General features: G+C 41.5%; 1 protein-coding gene across 7 annotated transcripts in view; it reads right to left on the bottom strand.

Annotated features, from left to right (window-relative positions):
* CAMTA1 (calmodulin binding transcription activator 1) overlaps positions 1–23,539 on the bottom strand; it is a 2,053,806-nt gene that overhangs the window by 862,116 nt on the left and 1,168,151 nt on the right. For all 7 annotated transcript variants that reach the window (XM_077250396.1, XM_077250399.1, XM_077250395.1 and 4 more), the window contains exon 5: positions 1,369–1,440. In XM_077250396.1, coding sequence (XP_077106511.1) covers positions 1,369–1,440 — 72 coding nt within the window. The remainder of the gene's footprint in view (positions 1–1,368; positions 1,441–23,539) is intronic.

The raw sequence follows: 23,539 nt of genomic DNA, 5'->3' as shown, positions 1-23,539 counted from the left end.
TCTCTGTGAGCTTTTGCTTCTTGCCCTCTATAACTCTGGCCAATCAAAACATTGTCTTGTTATAGAGGGTAAAAAGCAAACGCCCACAGAGAAGTTCTGTGAAGCTCAGTTGAAGGGAAAGATGTTAATCTTTATTGCCGGGGCCATAACTTTGGTACACCGGGACAGAGAAGAGGAAAGAAAAGATGTTCTATAATCAATGAATCAACAGCAATTGGAGGAGGTACTCAGTTTAAAATTTTTACAAATCCAGCAAAAGTTCCTCTTTAAAGGGATTTTTTTTATTGATCATAGATGGATATAATTGGAAAGTGCTTTTGAAAACAAGCAACTTTGCAATTTACGTGTTATTAAAATTATTGTTTTGTATCAATGGTGGCCATTCTCTTAGACATGGAGTGTAGTGCTTACATGTTATTTAGCTATAGAGCTTATAAGCACTGCTCTGAAGCTTGCTGCATCCATGAATCTGGACAGTTTCATGCGCTCCAATAATGCTGCAAAGGCAAAGCACTTTCTGCTGCAACGTCGGAGAGCACACAGTTTCGGTGCATTAATGCCAATGGTCCAAACTGTCAATCAAGTGGAAGAGCAATGTCCCCTAGAAATAATTAAGCCGGGAGGCAGGTGAGCAGTGCACTCCTAAAGAAAGAAGATGTAACTACCACTTTAGGTCAAATAAACTCTATTTCAACAAGGTCTAAATGGAAAAAGATAATCATAATGGGGTAGTAATCATAATTTATTGTATCAAGTTACATTTAAGGAACGTCAACAAAGTTATAATTTTAGAGGGTATAATGCTATTAAAAAACTATTCAGGAAATAAAATACAAAAAAACCTCATATTTCACTTTATTGCAACAGTTAATTAAGTTGTTTTCTGTGTGCCTGACATGGACAGGGAATAATAATCAGAAAAGACTGAACCTGCTTTCCCAACTGCGACTGTGGCACACGTATTATCCAAGTGGTAGACTGCAGATTACTCCAAGATATGACATCACTTACAACTCTGACATCATAGATAAATTATGATAAAGTATTCTGATTTACAAAATAGTTGTTATGGTTGTATGCAATGAATACAAATCCATTTTCCACAAATCCAAGACACACAAATATTTTTTACAATTTCCAAAAATATATTCCACAATCTACACTATTATCAAAACAATATATTATTAAGCATGAAAATAATCCACGAAACCTCAATGTAATCAATGCACAATGTGTTTCAAAGCCAAACTCTCTAAACCTGCAAAATCTCCAAAAACAAGCCAGTGTCAGATGCCAACCTATAGCAACCAATCGTTACCCTGCTACTATCTCATCAGCAAGAATAGAAAATAATCCAATTGTTCTTACCTGTAGAAGCCAATAACACCTTCTGTGGAAAGTTGGGATGATAGACGAATGAACATAGCAGCCATAAAGACACTAGAATAAAGCAGAAAGACAGAAAATACTATTAATCCGAAGTGAAATAAAGAGAAAGCAAAGATTCCATATTATATGCTGCAACCAACCACATTCTAGCTATTATTATTCCAATACACTGTGCAATACAACTGAAATTATGTCTTATATTCTAGGTTCTTCAAAGTAGCCACCTTTTGCTTTGATAACTGCTTAGCACACTCTTGGCATTCTCTTGATGAGCTTCAAGAGGTAGTCACCGGGAATGGTCTTCCAACAATCTTTTTTTTCCTTTAAATGTTTATTTTATTTTCAATGATAACACATAACAACACAAACATAAAATATTGCAATACAAATTATAATTACAACACCAAAAAAAAAAAAAAAATAATAAAAATAAATAAATAAATTAATAAATAAAAAAAAATATATATATATTATAACAACTGTTTTAGGACAAATGGTATTTACTCGCTGTCCAGGTTTGCCAAATCTTTGCTACCTTTTTTCTCCTAGTGCGAGACTGAGACAACATTAATTCATATTTACAATTCACATTCAGCTTTTCGGTCAGCTCTTTTAGGGTTGGAGGAAAGGTCTCCTTCCATTTCCTAGCCAACAATATTCGAGCTGCTATCAGTATATGTGATATCAATAGTGTTGAGCGATACCGTCCGATACTTGAAAGTATCGGTATCGGAAAGTATCGGCCGATACCGGCAAAGTATCGGATCCAATCCGATACCGATACCCGATACCAATACAAGTCAATGGGACTCAAGTATCGGACGGTATCCCTGATGGTTCCCAGGGTCTGAAGGAGAGGAAACTCTCCTTCAGGCCCTGGGAACCATATTAATGTGTAAAATAAAGAATTAAAATAAAAAATATCGCTATACTCACCTGTCCGACGCAGCCGGGACCTCAGCGAGGGAACCGGCAGCGTTGTTTGTTTAAAATTCGCGCTTTTACTTGGTTACGTGAAGTCCCGGCTTGTGATTGGTCAGGGCGGCCATGTTGCCGGGACGCGGACCAATCACAGCAAGCCGTGACGAAATTACGTCACGGCTTGCTGTGATTGGTCCGCGTCCCGGCAACATGGCCGCCATTAACCAATCACAAGCCGTGACGTCACGGGAGGCTGGACATGCGCGTATTTTGAAAAGCGCGCGTGTCCAGCCTCCAGTGACGTCCCGGCTTGTGATTGGTTAATGGCGGCCATGTTGCCGGGACGTCACTGGAGGCTGGACACGCGCGCTTTTCAAAATACGCGCATGTCCAGCCTCCCGTGACGTCACGGCTTGTGATTGGTTAATGGCGGCCATGTTGCCGGGACGTCACTGGAGGCTGGACACGCGCGCTTTTCAAAATACGCGCATGTCCAGCCTCCCGTGACGTCACGGCTTGTGATTGGTTAATGGCGGCCATGTTGCCGGGACGTCACTGGAGGCTGGACACGCGCGCTTTTCAAAATACGCGCATGTCCAGCCTCCCGTGACGTCACGGCTTGTGATTGGTTAATGGCGGCCATGTTGCCGGGACGTCACTGGAGGCTGGACACGCGCGCTTTTCAAAATACGCGCATGTCCAGCCTCCCGTGACGTCCCGGCTTGTGATTGGTTAATGGCGGCCATGTTGCCGGGACGTCACTGGAGGCTGGACACGCGCGCTTTTCAAAATACGCGCATGTCCAGCCTCCCGTGACGTCACGGCTTGTGATTGGTTAATGGCGGCCATGTTGCCGGGACGCGGACCAATCACAGCAAGCCGTGACGTAATTTCGTCACGGCTTGCTGTGATTGGTCCGCGTCCCGGCAACATGGCCACCCTGACCAATCACAAGCCGGGACTTCACGTAACCAAGTAAAAGCGCGAAATTTAAACAAACAACGCTGCCGGTTCCCTCGCTGAGGTCCCGGCTGCGTCGGACAGGTGAGTATAGCGATATTTTTTATTTTAATTCTCTTTTTTACACATTATTACATTAATGTTGTTGCGATACCCGATACCCGATACCACAAAAGTATCGGATCTCGGTATCGGAAATTCCGATACAGCAAGTATCGGCCGATACCCGATACTTGCAGTATCGGAATGCTCAACACTAGATATCAACCCTCTAATTTGTTTAGAAAATATTTCCAAACCAATGTGTAAAATCGCCATTGAGGGTGTAATTTGTGCCGTTACCCCTGAAATCTCCATAATCAGCTTCAACACACTGCCCCAAAAAGATAGAAGCCTCGGGCACAAGTACCAGATATGTCTCTGGTTGCCTACTTGTCCACATCCTCGCCAGCATAAATGGGAGGATTGCGGATTAAATTTTGCAATTCTCTCTGGGCATAGATACCATCTCATTTGAGTTTTCTTTAATTGTTCCACGTGATTTATACACGATGACACTCTCTTAACCTCCTTTATGCTATTTCCCCATAGTTCTAATTCTAATACCTCCCCTAACTCTAGCTCCCATTTTTCCATATAAGGCAGTTTAATCTCTTCAACTGGGTTAATTAAAGCTCTATAAAACACTGATATTCCTTTTATAGTTGGACCGGATGTTACTATAAGTTTTCCCATCTTTCCCTCTCCCGTAGTACCAGAGTGTCTCGCTATTACAATTTTATTTAAAAAATTCCTAATTTGTAAATACTGATAAAAATATTTTCGTATTCCGGTATATTTCTTGGCTAATTGATCAAAACGGATAACTCCAGTGATTTCCATTATGTCTGCTAAATTTTGTATACCCGCCCCTCGCCATTGTTGGAGGTTTAAATAAGGAATATGAGGCTCAATGGCATATATTGACAATGTTTCACATGGTATCCCCAGCAGCGAGGGTATTAACAATCTCCATAACCGGATTGCCGCCTGCATTGTTGGCAATAAGGGGGAGGTGGGTCCCATTTGAATTAACTCTGTCTCTAGCGCCAGACGCGTGGAACCCCGTCTAGAATAAAATTTTTCTATCTGCATCCATCTGTGGTTTCCATTCATCTGCCACCATTCTTTTAAACCCACTAATATTGAGGCTCTATGATATGCCATTAAATCCGGGACTCCCATCCCCCCTACTTCCATAGGTAGATATAGTGACGCCCTTGCTACGCGTGGTTTCTTATATGCCCATATATATTTACTAACTAGTAGTTGTAAATCATTAATATATTTTTTTGGTATATTTAGGGGGAGGGTCCTAAAATAATACAAAATCTTTGGTAAGGCTATCATTTTGAAAGCATTAATACGGGCTACCCAGGAAGTGGTGATTTTATGCATATCTTCTAATAAAATTTTAATTTGTGTATGTAGATTTGTAAAGTTTACTTTTATTATCTGATCTGTAGTTGTCAACATTATCCCTAAATAGGGAATTTCTTCTTTTAACCACTGAAATGAAAATAATTTCTTCATATCTTGTATGGACTCTATTGATATTGCCACCGGAAGAATTGATGATTTATTCAGGTTTAATTTATAAAATGATATCTCACTGAATTCCTTCAGCTCCTCTAAAACTGTCGATAAGGACTGTTTAATATTCAAACAAGAGATAATAATATCATCCGCATAAAGACTTATTTTATGAGCTTCCTTCCCTACCATTACCCCTGAAATTAAAGGCGAGATCCTAATCCTTTCCGCCAGTGGTTCCATACATAGAACAAAGATTATTGGGGACAGGGGGCAGCCCTGTCGCGTCCTGTTTGTTATATAAAAAGGTTCCGATAGAGCACCCGCCGTCCACACCCTCGCCGAAGGGGCCGCATATATGGCTAAAATAGCTGCGCGAATTGATCCTCCCAACCCAAATTTTTCCAGAACTGCCCGGACATATCCCCATATTGTCTTCCAACAATCTTGATGGAGCTCCCAGAGATGCTTAGCACTTGTTGGTCCTTTTGCCTTCACTCTGTGGTCCAGCTCACCCCAAACCATCTCGATTGGGTTCAGGTCTGGTGACTGTGGAGACCAGGTCATCTGGCGTAGCACCCCATCACTCTCCTTCTTGGTCAAATAGCCCTTACACAGCCTGGAGGTGTGTTTGGGGTCATTGTCCTGTTGAAAAATAAATTATGGTCCAAACTAAACACAAACCGAATGGAATAGCATGCCTCTGCAAGATGCTGTGGTAGTCATGCTGGTTCAGTATGCCTTAAATTTTGAATAAATCCCCAACATTGTCACCAGCAAAGCTCCACCACACCATCACACCTCCTCTTCCATGCTTCACGGTGGGAACCAGGCATGTAGAGTCCATCCGTTCACCTTTTCTGCATCGTACAAAGAGACGGTGGTTGGAACCAAAGATCTCAAATTTGGATTAATCAGAACAAAGCACAGATTTCCACTGGTCTAATGTCTATTACTTGTGTTCTTTAGCCCAAACAAGTCTCTTCTGCTTGTTGCCTGTCCTTAGCAGTGGTTTTCTAGCAGCTATTTTACCTTGAAGGCCTGCTGCACAAAGTCTCCTCTTAACAGTTGTTGTAGAGATGTGTCTGCTGCTAGAACTCTGTGTGGCATTGACCTGGTCTCTAATCTGAGCAGCTGTTAACCTGCGATTTCTGAGGCTGGTGACTTGGATAATCTTATCCTCAGAAGCAGAGGTGACTCTTGGTCTTCCTTTCCTGGGGCGGTCCTCATGTGAGCCAGTTTCTTTGTAGCGCTTGATGGTTTTTGCCACTGCACTTGGGGACACTTTCAAAGTTTGCCCAATTTTTCGGTCTGACTGACCTTCATTTCTTAAAGTAATGATGGCCACTCGTTTTTCTTTACTCAGCTGCTATTTTCTTGCCATAATACAAATTCTAACAGTCTATTCAGTAGGACTATCAGCTGTGTATCCACCAGACTTCTGCACAACACAACTGATGGTCCGAACCCCATTTATAAGGCAAGAAATCCCACTTATTAAACCTGACAGGGCACACCTGTGAAGTGAAAACCATTCCTGGTGACTACCTCTTGAAGCTCATCAAGAGAATGCCAAGAGTGTGCAAAGCAGTCATCAAAGTAAAAGGTGGCTACTTTGAAGAACCTAGAATATAAGACATAATTTCAGTTGCTTTACACTTTTTTGTTAAGTATATAATTCCACATGTGTTAATTCATAGTTTTCTTGCCTTCAGTGTGAATGTGCAATTTTCATAATCATGAAAATACAGAAAACTTTTTAAATGAGAAGGTGTGTCCAAACTTTTGGTCTGTACTGCATGTATATATATATATATATATATATATATATATATATATATATATATATATATATTTAATCCATGCTGGCGGTTAAAGAGGAAAATGGACACTTTTAACGGGATTGCAACTACTGAGGTTAAATAACTTTGCATCAGGAACCTTAGCAGCCTTAAATATTCATCTGTTCCATATAAAGAAATTCAGGTCATATAGACACTGGAATAAAACAAAAATGTTTACAATGCTATTAATCCAAAGTAAAACAAAGAGAAAGTTAGGCTTTCATGTAATTTGCTGCAACCAATCACATGGTGCAGGGTCCTCAGGGGTGGAGCATAATACAGGTGTCCTTTTACCATCTGTGTCATGTGCTGTACCCTTGGGACATATGCAATAAGCAGAAGAGAAGGCTTTTTTATCAAGACTAACCTCACAGTGGAGCCAAATTCTTTTTAGAAACCACATTATTTTTTGGGAGTTCTTTTCCCTTATCTGGGAAGAGAAATGGGCGTATTAAAGTAACAACCTTTATTTTTGTTTTCTTTTTTTTTAAATTCATGTTGACAATTACAGAGGAAAATAGACAAGTTTTAGCAGGATTGCAACTACTGGGGTTAAATAATTTTGCATAGAGAACCTAAGAGGCTTTAGAGGTCCATCTGCCCCATATAAAGAACCCAGTGCCATTAAATTCAGAAAATTGTTGGGTGGCCCTATTACAAATTTTGTATTAAGGGCCAGGTGCCTAATATTTTGTGTTGAGCAATTGATGATGTAATTTCCTTTGAGGCATTTTTTTCTACTTTTATACCAATGCGTGACATACACCTATGTACTAAAAATATGTTTTTGTGCCATTTTGTACTTCTAAGTTTATCCAAAAGAAAGTCATGACCTTCAATATTAGAAGCAGGTGGCAGCTCAAATTTATGACACAGATATATTTCTCATCATAGGCAGTGAAGTTATTGAACTACTGCCCTTTCTGAGCTCCCCGGCTCGATTTCCCTGCAGATTTTCAAACTTACAGTCCAGATCAAACTTCTAGTTGAAGAAACTTGGCTTTTCAAATTTTGTGCAGGAAAATCATTAATCATGGCTGGCATTCCTCATTCTATTGCTTTGCTCAGGGTAAATAATTCTCTCCAGCAGAGTTTCATGTCGCGCCTTTTTTTTTAGGTTTTTTTTTATTTTACATTTAATTGCGCAAAGGTGTTTTTTGCCTTTCTCTCCGACGTTAAAATGATTTGTGAAAATATAGATGCTTTGTGCTACATGTTCATTAGTCATTTAATGATGTTGTAACTCAAGGTGCTTTTTCGAGCTTGCTTGTCTTTTGGGTATGCAAAAGGGAAAAAAAAAATCACATTTTGTGTTTAGCAGAGTAAAATGTACAAGCTCTCGGCTTCAGTAAATTGTAAATGAGGATCAGAGCAGAATCAAAGAGCGACGATAAAACCAAACCCAATCTAAATTCTCTACATGTCTATATTGTGCATAGGAGAAATGGATCAAAACAATCATTACTAACTGCAAGACCTAATTCTTTTTTTTTCTTTAAAAATAAACAATTAGAAACAATGGGGTAGTTATTAAGAGGGGAATTTTGGAAGTCAGTGTTGCCTTTATTTCTGCCAAATGTATAATTATTGCTCAATGTTTGATGTATTTGGTGCATTTTTTAAATATGACACTTCTGCCTAGAGCCACTGCTTCCATTTTTATCGCATTCTCCTGGATTGGGAATTGTGATTTTTTTTTTTTGCTACTTTTTAAAATTCGTAAATCTATCCTCTGTTCATCCTCTGGGTAAAATCACAAAAAGTTACAAATTTCCGCAACATTTTCACTCCAGAAAACTGGCGTGCAAACTAAAATAAATTACCGCCGATTGAGACATTGACGTACCGTGTTATGACCCAGGACTCGAGGCCAACAAATGTAAAGCACAGCTGTCATTTTAAGTAATTTTTCAGTGTACACTGTTGTATCTGTACATTAGGACTAATACTATTTCTGGTCCTTATATAACTTGTATCCTGCATTTTTAACCAGTTTCTCCTCTGCAGTCTGTATTTCTAATTTTCATTTTTTTTCTGAACTAGCCATACCAGGCAGTTTGCTACTATGTCTCCCATACGCAGCACTGCACATAGAGAGGGATTCCTACTTTTTTCCTCTGCTAAACACATTGTTCAGTGGTAGCAGCAGCATGAACTGCATAGAAGGCAATATATGGCACCACTGAGCTGTGTTGCTGTGAGCTCAGCTCTGGGATAAGCAAAGTCACTCAAAAACTTCAGCAAGATCTGCCTGTCTCTGCCTCTGCTTGTTTTCTCTCCCTGTTCCTGACTCCTTTGCCTTCCCCTTCTCATAGACACCAATATGCTGTGTAACCTGACACCTCGATGTGCACAACGTCTTCTTGCTATGTCCAAGACAGATTTAAACTGTTTCCAGAGTAGAAGATGAGATGAGGAGGTGAAGGGGAAGGAAGAAATGTCTCATAAGAGGAGAAAGAAGCAGTTTTCTGTGATAAGATATATTACAAAGTGTCCTATTTTCACTCGTACTATTAATTTATGACTAGTGTTGAGCATTCCGATACTGCAAGTATCGGGTATCGGCCGATATTTGCTGTATCGGAATTTCCGATACCGAGATCCGATACTTTTGTGGTATCGGATATCGGGTATCGCAACAACATTAATGTAATAATGTGTAAAAGAGAGAATTAAAATAAAAAATATTGCTATACTCACCTCTCCGACGCAGCCTGGACCTCAGCGAGGGAACCGGCAGCGTTGTTTGTTTAAATTTCGCGCTTTTACTTGGTTACGTGAAGTCCCGGCTTGTGATTGGTCAGGGCGGCCATGTTGCCGGGACGCGGACCAATCACAGCAAGCCGTGACGAAATTACGTCACGGCTTGCTGTGATTGGTCCGCGTCCCGGCAACATGGCCGCCATTAACCAATCACAAGCCGTGACGTCACGGGAGGCTGGACATGCACATATTTTAAAAAGCGCGCGTGTCCAGCCTCCCGTGACGTCACGGCTTGTGATTGGTTAATGGCGGCCATGTTGCCGGGACGCGGACCAATCACAGCAAGCCGTGACGTAATTTCGTCACGGCTTGCTGTGATTGGTCCGCGTCCCGGCAACATGGCCGCCCTGACCAATCACAAGCCGGGACTTCACGTAACCAAGTAAAAGCACGAATTTTAAACAAACAACGCTGCCGGTTCCCTCGCTGAGGTCCAGGCTGCGTCGGAGAGGTGAGTATAGCAATATTTTTTATTTTAATTCTTTATTTTACACATTTATATGGATCCCAGGGTCTGAAGGAGAGTTTCCTCTCCTTCAGACCCTGGGAACCATCAGGAATACCGTCCGATACTTGAGTCCCATTGACTTGTATTGGTATCGGGTATCGGTATCGGATTGGATCCGATACTTTGCCGGTATCGGCCGATACTTTCCGATACCGATACTTTCAAGTATCAGACGGTATCGCTCAACACTATTTATGACAGATTTTGTTGAAATGATAGTGACCCTTTATTTAAAATAAATCCATTTTTGATAAAAGGATCTCTAAAAATAAGAAAATTAGAGACTGTACCACTAAAATGCTCCCCAGGAAGCATGTTTAAAGAGAGCCTGTCACCAGTTTTTCCAATATAAACTAAGGCTAGCACCTTTAAGCCCTATGTGAAAGCACTCTAGTATGTTGTATGTAAGTCCCCAATTTCCAATGCAAGACACAAAACAGACCTTTTATTATACTCACAGATGGTGCAGTTCAGTCCGATGGGCATCTATGGTCTTGATCCGGCGCCTCTTCTCTTCTTACGATCGCTGTCCTCCTTCCTACTTCATGTGGATGATGCATCCTACGTCATCCACACAGTGTCCCCAATCACGCTCCTGCATGGGCGCACTTCTCTCTGCTCTGCTGATGGCAGAGCAAAGTACTGTAGTGCGCATGCGCCAGGAAAAGTCAAAGAGCGCCTATGACCCATAGGTAAAGCCAGCGCATGCGCACTATAGGTAGGTAGAGTGAAGTATGCCTCCACAGAAGAGCGATGGAGGACATTGTGTGAATGACGTTGGATGCGTCATCCACTGGAAGCAGCAAAGGAGGATGGCGATTGTAAGAAGAGAGGAGGTGCCGGATCAAGACCAGAGACGCCCATCGGACCTGACCATATTTTATATGAGTATAATAAAAGGTCTTATTTGTGCCTTGCATAAGGAATTAAGGACATAAATAAGCATACTAGAAGGCTGTAACAGACGGCTGAAAGATAGTGGCCATACTTCATAAACCCTGGAGGTGACAGGTTCCTTTTAATAAAAAACGAACATGTCAGCGAGCATTTATTTTCCTTAGAACCTCATCAGTGATTAAATAACGTAATTACAAATGTTTTATCACTAAAATCAGTGGGCTGATCATGTAACGTATGGATGTGCCAGCTCCTCCGGAGTGAGAGGTGATCTGTAGCTGATTTCTACTCTGACTGAAGAAGTTTGCAGACTTGTGATTCTCCTCTATCATCTCAGAAGTAGGATATTTAAAACAGGTTACTTTTCCGCCAACTTTACGCATTATCTTGTAGTTCTCTTCTAAATATATTCTGCAAATATTAAGTAACTGCATAGGTAAAAAAGGCAGAAATTCCCTTTTTTTCCATTAAAGATAGGAAAACATATGTAAAAACATTGTCCTGATCACAAAATTAATGTTTATAGGGTTTAATAGCAATTTACAATATTTTTAGGCATAAACGATTAGGAAAGATTTACTAGCAAGAATATAAGTTTGGTTACACAGGATAATTATTATTGTAATATTTGTATCGATTTTGCAGAATTTCTAGTTTACTTGAACTACGGTTTGAAAAATCCAGATCTGTCATTATTATGTAATGAAATGTAAGCATTACTCCTAGCGGAAAAAAAGAAAGAGTCAGCTCCTTGACATATACAAATGAACATATGGCACACTATATTTTATCATCCTCTATATTCTGCAGAGGTATCTCCAAGGACTCTGACTTATTAACAAGAGTAAACTGTTTACTCATCATCAAAGTAAAAATAGAGTAGCAAGTGGAATTGTCCCAAGAGAATTTCTCTCCCCTTGAGGGCTTGTCAGAGAAGCTCAGTCCAGTACTTGGGATTGTTATAAATCAGGCTCACACTAAAATAACACAGAAAATCCCATCCTGAGAACATGGACAAGGTCTACACCATGCACTGTGCATTAATTCACGTCTTATATCCATCACTTTTTCTATTCACACTGACAATGTCAACCAGGAGCGCTATTGTGAAGGATTCCGTAAATTAATATGTAAGGATCTTTGCTGTGTGTCTTGGTTTTGCTCTACAAAAATGAATCTTTCACATGAAAGGAAATGTGAAGCTTTCTATCCAACCATTAGATAGATCTGACAGATGGGACACGGCTTTTGACGTACTTGTCCAATCATAACATGACTACATGTGTGTCACACCGCTGGAAATGAAAATGTAAGGCTGAATAGAAATGTGAGAAGAGTTCTTGGAAAGCAGTAGCGAAACTGGATTCGGTGAAATTTTCTATTAAGTCTGACTGAAGAACCCACGCTGATGTGATGTTAATTCTTGGTGTTATGTTATATGAAACTGTCAATAGACATTTGTTAGGATGCGACTGACGTACAGATCTAGGCTCGGCTAAATTTTACATGATGGTCTTGCGAATCAGAACTAGAAGATATTTTAAAAACTAAAGTTGGGTTTTCGAAAAGGAACTGGGGCCAGATATTTCAGAGATGATCTAAAAAATGTCATACACACATGCAAAATATGTGGCTTCAGGGCAAGTTTATGTGGGCCCTTCATTGACAGGGTCACCGTAGGCTCTAGACTTAGTTTAATAAGCATAGAGTATGCTTACCAAAGTTGGTGAGAATCGATTCAAAGGAGCCAGCCCATCGGCCACGTTGGTAATCTGTAGTCACCGGATGGCAGCCTTGAGAACCGTGTCTTACCGGATGGCATCCACGGCTCCTCTTTTGATTTGCCGCTTTGGCATAACATCACATGTGAGTCATGCCGCAATGATGACGCCATACCAGACTAGCTAATCAAAAGAATAAATGCTATCACATAAGTGGAAGGTCTCAGGACTCATGTCCAACGACCACAGGACCAGACCTATCGGATCCTGCAAATCGATATGCACCATCTCGGTTTACTCAACGCACATTAAATCTGGAACAACCCAATAGATCCTGAAATTTTCTTAGTTTCATGGCACTGCTATTGGCTTTTCTAAAGTAGGTAAATGAAAAACAATCTCAGTTAAAAGGTTTGTCTAAATATAGCAAGTTATCATATATTCTTAGCATCATTTGGATCCCACCGCTGGGACCACCACCAAATCAAAACTGAATATAGCAATAGTCAATCATGCAAACCAACACTCCAATCGCCTAAAAAAAGTGACATGACAATTTTCCTTTTTTCAAGGATTTTGATACTACGGAAAAATATCTAAAAAAAACTCGCCATGTGATAACGAAAGTGGATTTTTCATGGAAATGAATAGGAAAAGTATTCAAAGATTATTTAAAGTGCTTATTTATTTGGATTTTGAAGGAAATCCATTGTACTGCCTTCCTCCAAAAGCTCCGTGATCCTAGCCTATATGTAACTTACATCATAATAAATCTGATTCTAAAGCAAGATACATACAAGGTTTTTTGAGAAGGATTTTAAACCAGATCTGTTCCAAAATCCTTCTACAAGACTGCATCCAATACTCTTTGAATACCCTTCTTATTTAATTTAATGGCAAGTCCATTTTGCTGATCATACAAGTTTTTTAAGCTTTATTTTTGATGAGGTTTCGAAAACTTCATTGCCAAAAAAAAGAACTGATGGAATTTATTACAACTTTGACATTGTCAAGTTTAAAATGCCTTAACACAAAGTGTTTGAAAAAAAAAAAAACACACTCCAAAACCAAAATACTTCAGGAAAAGCTTCTGAAAAAGAAAACAGCTCTTAAAAAAGTAGTGTTTCCTGAAGAGGATTACTCTTGAAAAACTCAGTGGAATTTTCAGCCACTTAAAAACTTTCTTTGACCTTATCCTGAATGTCTCACAAATACTGGGTTTTTTTTAACTGAGTTTTTGGATCTGAAGAAACTCTCAAGAAATCAAGAGTTTTGATTGGAGAGTTGGGCCATGTATCCAGCTTCCTTTTCAGGCAAATTCTACCCAGAATCTGCCTAAAAATGCACCGTAAAAGCCCCCCCAAAAAATGAACATAATGCATAGCAGTGCCAAAATGATATTTCTGTGCACATGTTTTGTATTATGTCACTTCTTTAGACTGTTTCAGGGCGTGGAAACATTGAATCGGTTAAAAATAATTGATGTGGTAATTTTTACAAGTAAAGAGTAACAGCAGCCAATGGCAAAGCTACCACAAGAAGGCCGGTAGAGTAGTCTCAGGGGAAGGACCGCCAGAATTTTTTTTTTATTTGTTTGTCTATGTTGATTCAAACTTTCATATTGACTTTTTTGCACCAAATGCTACTTATTTTTAACAATTCTATTGTCCCCTTTCCTACAGCCCATTTGCGGAGACATCTTGTATATTACCTATATTATTAGATATAGAAGAACTAACCAAAACATATGATCTTTGTAATTGCCTTTATGGACGCTGTACAAAATGTCCCATACAATTCAACCACAGTCCATTAAATGAAGCCCCTTGTAATGTGTCCAATATCATTACGGACCACTCTCAGTGAAATTATCTCTAAGCTCTCCAGCTGGCTGATGGTATTTGGAAAAAAAACCTCTCCTCACTTACCCACATAATTTTGTTAGTATCAACCTGAGGTTAGAAACAAACAAATTAATTCTAGCCTCGAGCCAAAGTTATTGGTTTTTATAACTCTCTTTAATGACTTCTGTTTTCATAATTAGTGTTAACAAAATACATTTTAATTTGATTTTGCCTCAAGTTCCCATCTAGAAAAAAAACCCATTCTTTATATTAGAATATATGTTGGCTAATCGTTAGTAAATGTTGCTCAAGAGCCAAAAACCTGTTGTTTCCTGGAGTGTTCTCTTCTTATGATACAGAATGTGCAGAGAAAATGAGTTTTAGCGCTGCTTAAATTTACACCATTAATACACTGTATGTTCTGTTCTCCAACTTGGTTAATATGATTAATATTTTAAAGTTTTTTTTATGTTACTTTTCTATATGGTTGCATATCATAGAGCTCTCTTGTTGGACTTATTGAGGGTTATTACATATTTTAATTAATTTAATTTGTGGTCTGTCTGCACATGAGTAAAAGATAAGTAGCGAGTGACTCGTGACTGTCACTTGTTAATTACCCTAGCAGTAAGTTAATCCATACCCCGTCTGCTTAGGTTTTTCCCTGCATTCAATAACAGATAAGCATTTTTTTAACAGTTACCACTTATGTGAAGCTAGCATGACCAAGGATTACATGGGCAGCTATTCATTTAAAAAATGTCTGGTAATATTATATTATTCTGCAGTAGTCACTGCAATATAAATATGATTCTGGCCACATCGTCCACCAAGATAAGAGCTGATTTTGGGAAATAAGGGAAGAAAATTTCTTCTTTGGAAAACTGGTTGTCTTTGCTGAGCAATACCTTTTACAGGGAGTATGTGTTAGGCGCTGGGATTCTCCCTCTGCATGGGGTAGATCCCAAGCCTTGACTGCATCTGCGGTCTCCCATTCTGCTTTGACCACTGCTGAGCATAGATTTCAGTCCCAGCACCTTGCTCAGGCTCATGCTATTCGTCTGGTTACTGCTGGCTCTTCAGCCAAGGCTATGGTAACCAGTGGTAGTCAGCGACGAGCGAACAGTCTGGAGACTAAGTCCAGAAATCACCCTACTGAGCATGCTCGTGATGTGGCGAGGTCTCATTGGTGGTCGGTCGTCAGCTGCTCTGGTGATGTGGCAGCTCCGGATTGGTCCACGGGCAAGGTCCTGTCCGACTGGACTTGAGCTGCAAGTATAAAAGGTTTTCAGAGTCACATGCTGGTGCGCTAGTATCGACCTAATCTCATGTGTGAGTGTACTTTGCAACTGTGTGGTCTGTGTCAGCATGTGCTCAGAGTCGGTTGATAGCCATTAGAATTGCGGCACCTCTGGAGAGGAGTATGATTATATGGATTCAGGGCTGGCATATAGCCACTAGAATTCCGGCACCTCCGGAGAGGAGTATGATTGTATGGATTCAGGGATGGCATATAGCCACTAGAATTCCGGCACCTCCGGAGAGGAGTATGATTGTATGGATTCAGGGCTGGCGTATAGCCTCTAGAATTCCGGCACCTCCGGAGAGGAGTTGTTTGAATGCTGTTACTGTCTGACCACTGTTGCTACCAGCTCCATTGGTGGGCTTCGAACCTCTGTCAAGTTAACAGGGATCATGTTTAGCATCATATCTTTCGTTGCCCAGTGACACGGCTCTATTGCAGAGCATCAGCAATCAATCGCTCACCGCATTCTCTGCCATTGTTCACATTAGCTGCAGTTTTACATCTCTGCACAGTGGACCCCGGGTTGCGATTGCACTTCCTCATTAAATCTATTTAGTGCAATACGCCATCCCTAACAGTATGTTACTAGATTTTTGCTACCTAATAAGACAGCAGTTTGATACAGAGGCAGAGACCCTGATTCCAGTGATCTGTCACTTACAGGGCTGCTTAGTGTAGTTTTAATAAAATCAGCAGGATATGACCACTAGAGGACTAACAAACCCTCTGCCAGTGCAAAGGAGACATTATGAGACATTGTGAATAATAAAATACTAAACTTAGTATACTTATTTATACTTTTATATTTATATAAAAGTATTAATAAGGATTCTTGATAAGAACAATTTTACCCTTTTCATCAAAGACCTAAAAAATTAAGTACAATTTTGTAGCAAATGCAGTATTTATTTGTTAGAATATAACATCTGTCTATTATATTCCCTGCAAAAATTCAACTACATTCTCCAAAAAAGCTAAGATTTCACATCATACTGTCCTTGATATTTACATTGAGCAGACATCCAGAGCTAGTCTTTTATTCATAGTGTATCTCAATCCACCTAAAGCCGTATAACATCCCACCAAACACGACACAAGAGCATATGTAGAATAAATCTTCTAGACCTGCATAAATAAAAAATGTCATTCATAGTTTGTGCAGGTTCTTATGCCGTATATCCTTGTTTCCGTTTTATTTAAGGGTGCACTATTTTGTCATAAGGCAAGGATTGAAAAATAGCACAAATTAAAGTCCACTTTGCAGGCATGGAAAAAAAATGTGCTATGGTCATGTCACCTTCATTTACCATAGTCCAAAAGAATTAGTATTCATAATGAACTGTATTTAGTCATTTCATTTACAGCATTTTAATAGTAGACATAAGCAACCTGTCATCTCCTATCTCAGTAATGGGAAAATCTGTCTTCACTGAAGACAGATTTTATCTATGGATTAAGAATTTTGAGAATGAATGATTAGTCTTTGTGAAGAAAAGATAAGATTTCTCTATCGAGATATTTTGCAAATTTTCTTATTTTCACATGTACTATTGATTTATGTAATAAAAATGAACATGTTTGTTGTTCTTTAATTAACTAAAAACTTACAAACATTCTACAACTTCATTATGATTTGAGCCCCGAGGGTTCCACATACACTCTTAATCCCACCGTTCTTCCAGGTTCTTTACAACACAGAAAGAAGGAAGAGACAGGAAAGGAATTAGTTTACGGGGCAGTCCTGCACATAAAATGTATTTTTTAACTACTATCTTTATACCTTAACCACTTTTGCAATTAGCATCATAACACAACATCCTTCTCTTTTCGATATCTACCTAATCTCTACGTGTGTTTTTATTTAATGTGCTTCCCGTGACGTTTCGTTTGAGTGGAGTCTGGAGTCTGAGTGGATTGTGGCTGCACTCACTCCCCACAGCGTTCATCACCCCTCCAGGACCAGGACGTCACCAGAAGATTCTTGCATCGCTGCCATCCCTCTGAAAACGTCCATGATCCTGGGTGATGAACACTATGGCTGATGTGAGTGCAGCTCTGGCTTCCTGCTTTTGTCTTCACCGCTGGCATAGCTTCTGTGCAAGACTTTGTCCGGGGGCTGAGATAGAAGCAGTGAGTGACATGAGCACTGCCCCTGATGATGACTTGTATGAGGGTGGTGCTATAAACTGTGGGGTGGCACTGATGTCACTCACTCCTCCCCCTGAGAATGTCTTCAACAGTTAGAGGCTACGGTAGTGGCAGAGACTGGAGCAGAGTGCCAGTGCTGCACTCATATCTGCCAAAGCGTTTTTCACCTAGGATCCAGGACATCTTCAGAGGGGGCTGTGATGCAAGAAACTAGTGAGAAACTGCAGGGCTCCTCTGTCATGATCTCAATGGCAAGAGAACATAGCATCAGCATATATAGGAACTAGCTCTTGGAAGATGGGAACTGAGCTGACCATGAACTAAACCTAACACACAACTAGCAGTGGCCGGGTAGCATGCCTACGTTGATTCTAGATGCCCAGCACCAGCCGGAGGACTAAATAATGCTAGCAGAGGAAAATATTAGTCCTAGCTCACCTCTAGAGAAATACCCCGAAAGGAGACAGAGGCCCCCCACATGTATTGGCGGTGAATTAAGATGAAATAACAAAACGTAGTATGAAAATAGGTTTAGCAAATTTGAGGTCCACTTACTACATAGCAGAAGACAGAAAGAACACTTTCATGGTCAGCTGAAAACCCTATCAAAATACCATCCAGAAATTACTTTAAAACTCTGGCATTAACTCATAACACCAGAGTGGCAATTCCTGTTCACAAGAGCTTTCCAGACACAGTAACGAAACTACAGCTGTGAACTGGAACAAAAATGCAAAAACAAACATGGACAAGAGTCCAACTTATCTAGTAGTTGTCTAGGAGCAGGAACAAGCACAGAGAGGCTTCTGATAACATTGTTGACCGGCAAGCAACTAACAAAGCAGCAAGGTTATATAGCGACTCCCACATCTTGATGGGAACAGGTGAACAGAGAAGATGAAGACACCAGTTCAATTCCACCAGTAGCCACCGGGGGAGCCCAGAATCCAAATTCACAACAGTACCCCCCCCTCAAGGAGGGGGCACCGAACCCTCACCAGAACCACCAGGGCGATCAGGATGGGCCCTATGAAAGGCACGAACCAGATCAGAGGCATGAACATCAGATGCATTCACCCAAGAATTATCCTCCTGGCCGTATCCCTTCCACTTGACCAGATACTGGAGTCTCCGTCTGGAAACACGAGAGTCCAAGATTTTCTCCACAACGTACTCCAACTCACCCTCAACCAACACCGGAGCAGGAGGCTCAACGGAAGGCACAACCGGTACCTCATACCTGCGCAATAATGACCGATGAAAAACGTTATGAATAGAAAAGGATGCAGGGAGGTCCAAACGGAAGGAAACAGGGTTAAGAATCTCCAATATCCTATACGGGCCGATGAACCGAGGCTTAAACTTAGGAGAAGAGACCCTCATAGGGACAAAACGAGAAGACAACCACACCAAATCCCCAACACAAAGCCGAGGACCAACACGACGGTGGCGGTTGGCAAAAAGCTGAGTCTTCTCCTGGGACAACCTCAAATTGTCCACCACCTGCCCCCAGATCTGATGCAATCTCTCCACCACAGCATCCACTCCAGGACAATCCGAAGATTCCACCTGACCAGAGGAAAATCGAGGATGAAACCCCGAATTACAGAAAAACGGGGACACCAAAGTGGCAGAGCTGGCCCGATTATTGAGAGCGAACTCCGCCAATGGCAAAAAAGCAACCCAATCATCCTGGTCAGCAGACACAAAACACCTCAGATATGTCTCCAGGGTCTGATTAATCCGCTCGGTCTGGCCATTCGTCTGAGGATGGAAAGCGGACGAAAAAGATAAATCTATGCCCATCCTAGCACAGAATGCCCGCCAAAATCTAGACACGAATTGAGTCCCTCTGTCAGAAACGATATTCTCAGGAATACCATGCAAACGAACAACATTTTGAAAAAACAGAGGAACCAACTCGGAAGAAGAAGGCAACTTGGGCAGAGGAACCAAATGGACCATCTTAGAGAAACGGTCACACACCACCCAGATGACAGACATCTTCTGAGAAACAGGCAGATCTGAAATAAAATCCATCGAGATGTGTGTCCAAGGCCTCTTAGGAATAGGCAAGGGCAACAATAATCCACTAGCCCGAGAACAACAAGGCTTGGCCCGAGCACAAACGTCACAAGACTGCACAAAGCCTCGCACATCTCGTGACAGGGAAGGCCACCAGAGGGACCTTGCCACCAAATCCCTGGTACCAAAAATGCCAGGATGACCTGCCAACGTAGAAGAATGAACCTCAGAGATTACTCTACTGGTCCAATCATCAGGAACAAACAGTTTATCAGGTGGGCAACGATCAGGTCTATCCGCCTGAAACTCCTGCAAGGCCCGCCGCAGGTCTGGAGAAACGGCTGACAATACCACTCCATCCTTAAGGATACCTGTGGGCTCAGAGTTACCAGGCGAGTCAGGCTCAAAACTCCTAGAAAGGGCATCCGCCTTAACATTCTTAGAACCCGGTAGGTATGACACCACAAAATTAAACCGAGAGAAAAATAATGACCAGCGCGCCTGTCTAGGATTCAGGCGCCTGGCGGTCTCAAGATAAATCAAATTTTTGTGGTCCGTCAATACCACCACCTGATGTCTGGCCCCCTCAAGCCAATGGCGCCACTCCTCAAAAGCCCACTTCATGGCCAAAAGCTCCCGATTCCCAACATCATAATTCCGCTCAGCGGGCGAAAATTTACGGGAAAAGAAGGCACAAGGCCTCATCACGGAGCAGTCAGAACTTTTCTGCGACAACACTGCCCCAGCTCCGATCTCAGAAGCGTCGACCTCAACCTGAAAAGGTAGAGCAACATCAGGCTGACGCAACACAGGGGCAGAGGAAAAACGGCGCTTAAGCTCCCGAAAGGCCTCCACAGCATCAGGGGACCAATCAGCAACATCAGCACCCTTCTTAGTCAAATCGGTCAATGGCTTAGCAATATCCGAAAAACCAGCAATAAATCGACGATAAAAGTTAGCAAAGCCCAAAAATTTCTGAAGACTCTTAAGAGAAGAGGGCTGCGTCCAATCACAAATAGCTTGAACCTTGACAGGATCCATTTCAATGGAAGAGGGGGAAAAAATATATCCCAAAAAGGAAATCCTCTGTACCCCAAAAACACACTTAGAACCCTTCACACACAAAGAATTAGACCGCAAAACCTGAAAAACCCTCCTGACTTGCTGGACATGAGAGTCCCAGTCATCCGAAAAAATCAGAATATCATCCAGATACACAATCATAAATTTATCCAAATAATCGCGAAAAATATCATGCATAAAGGACTGGAAAACTGACGGAGCATTTGAAAGACCAAAAGGCATCACTAAATACTCAAAGTGGCCCTCGGGCGTATTAAATGCGGTTTTCCACTCATCCCCCTGCCTGATTCGCACCAAATTATACGCCCCACGAAGGTCAATCTTAGAGAACCACTTGGCCCCCTTTATGCGAGCAAACAAATCAGTCAGCAACGGCAATGGGTATTGATATTTAACAGTGATTTTATTCAAAAGCCGATAATCAATACATGGTCTCAAAGAGCCGTCTTTTTTTGACACAAAGAAAAAAACGGCTCCTAAGGGAGATGACGATGGACGAATATGTCCCTTTTCCAAGGACTCCTTTATATATTCTCGCATAGCAGCATGTTCAGGCACAGACAGATTAAATAAACGACCCTTTGGGTATTTACTACCCGGGATTAAATCTATGGCACAATCGCACTCTCGGTGCGGAGGTAACGAACCAAGCTTGGATTCTTCAAAGACGTCACGATAGTCAGACAGGAACTCAGGAATTTCAGAGGGAATAGATGATGAAATGGAAACCACAGGTACATCCCCATGAGCCCCCTTACATCCCCAGCTCAACACAGACATAGCTCTCCAGTCGAGGACTGGGTTGTGAGATTGCAGCCAAGGCAATCCTAGCACCAAATCATCATGTAGATTATACAGCACCAGAAAGCGAATAATCTCCTGGTGATCCGGATTAATACGCATAGTTACTTGTGTCCAGTATTGTGGTTTATTATTAGCCAATGGGGTGGAGTCAATCCCCTTCAGAGGAATAGGAGTCTCCAAAGGCTCTAAATCATACCCACAGCGTTTGGCAAAGGACCAATCCATAAGACTCAAAGCGGCGCCAGAGTCGACATAGGCGTCCGTGGTAATAGATGACAAAGAGCAAATCAGGGTCACAGATAGAATAAACTTAGACGGTGAGGTGCAAATGGAAACAGATTTACCAAGCTTTTTAGTGCGTTTAGAGCATGCTGATATAACATGAGTAGAATCACCACAATAGAAACACAACCCATTTTTCCGTCTAAAATTCTGCCGCTCGCTTCGGGACAGAATTCTATCACACTGCATACTCTCTGGCGACTTCTCAGTGGACACCGCCAGATGGTGCACTGGTTTGCGCTCCCGCAAACGCCTATCGATCTGAATAGCCATTGTCATGGACTCATTCAGACCCGCAGGCACAGGGAACCCCACCATAACATCCTTAATGGCATCAGAGAGACCCTCTCTGAAAGTCGCCGCCAGGGCGCACTCATTCCACTGAGTAAGCACAGACCATTTACGGAATCTTTGGCAGTAAATTTCCGCTTCATCTTGCCCCTGAGATAGGGACATCAAAGTTTTTTCTGCCTGAAGCTCCAAATGAGGTTCGTCATAAAGCAACCCCAAGGCCAGAAAAAACGCATCCACATTGAGCAACGCAGGATCCCCTGGTGTCAATGAAAAAGCCCAGTCTTGAGGGTCGCCCCGGAGCAAGGAAATCACAATCCTGACCTGCTGTGCAGGGTCTCCGGCAGAGCGAGATTTCAGGGACAAAAATAATTTGCAATTATTTTGAAAATTCTGAAACCCAGATCTATTCCCCGAGAAAAATTCCGGCAAAGGAATTCTCGGCTCAGATACAGGTGCATGACAAACAAAATCTTGCAAATTTTGTACCTTCGTGGCGAGATTATTCAAACCTGCAGTTACACTCTGAAGATCCATTACAAACAGGTGGACACAGAGCCATTCAAGGGTTAAGAGGAGGTAAGAAGCAGCTAGACAGCAATTAAGGGCTATGCAGCAAAACTCTGAAGGGAAAAAAAAAAATTTCCCTTAAACACTTCTCTATCTCCTGCTTCAGCCCAAACAATTAACACTTTGTAGGCCGGTCAAACTGTCATGATCTCAATGGCAAGAGAACATAGCATCAGCATATATAGGAACTAGCTCTTGGAAGATGGGAACTGAGCTGACCATGAACTAAACCTAACACACAACTAGCAGTGGCCGGGTAGCATGCCTACGTTGATTCTAGATGCCCAGCACCAGCCGGAGGACTAAATAATGCTAGCAGAGGAAAATATTAGTCCTAGCTCACCTCTAGAGAAATACCCCGAAAGGAGACAGAGGCCCCCCACATGTATTGGCGGTGAATTAAGATGAAATAACAAAACGTAGTATGAAAATAGGTTTAGCAAATTTGAGGTCCACTTACTACATAGCAGAAGACAGAAAGAACACTTTCATGGTCAGCTGAAAACCCTATCAAAATACCATCCAGAAATTACTTTAAAACTCTGGCATTAACTCATAACACCAGAGTGGCAATTCCTGTTCACAAGAGCTTTCCAGACACAGTAACGAAA

This window comes from Ranitomeya variabilis, chromosome 4 (genome assembly GCF_051348905.1).
Source record: "Ranitomeya variabilis isolate aRanVar5 chromosome 4, aRanVar5.hap1, whole genome shotgun sequence".
NCBI lineage: Eukaryota > Metazoa > Chordata > Amphibia > Anura > Dendrobatidae > Ranitomeya > Ranitomeya variabilis.
This window is presented reverse-complemented; position numbering and strand designations above follow the sequence as displayed.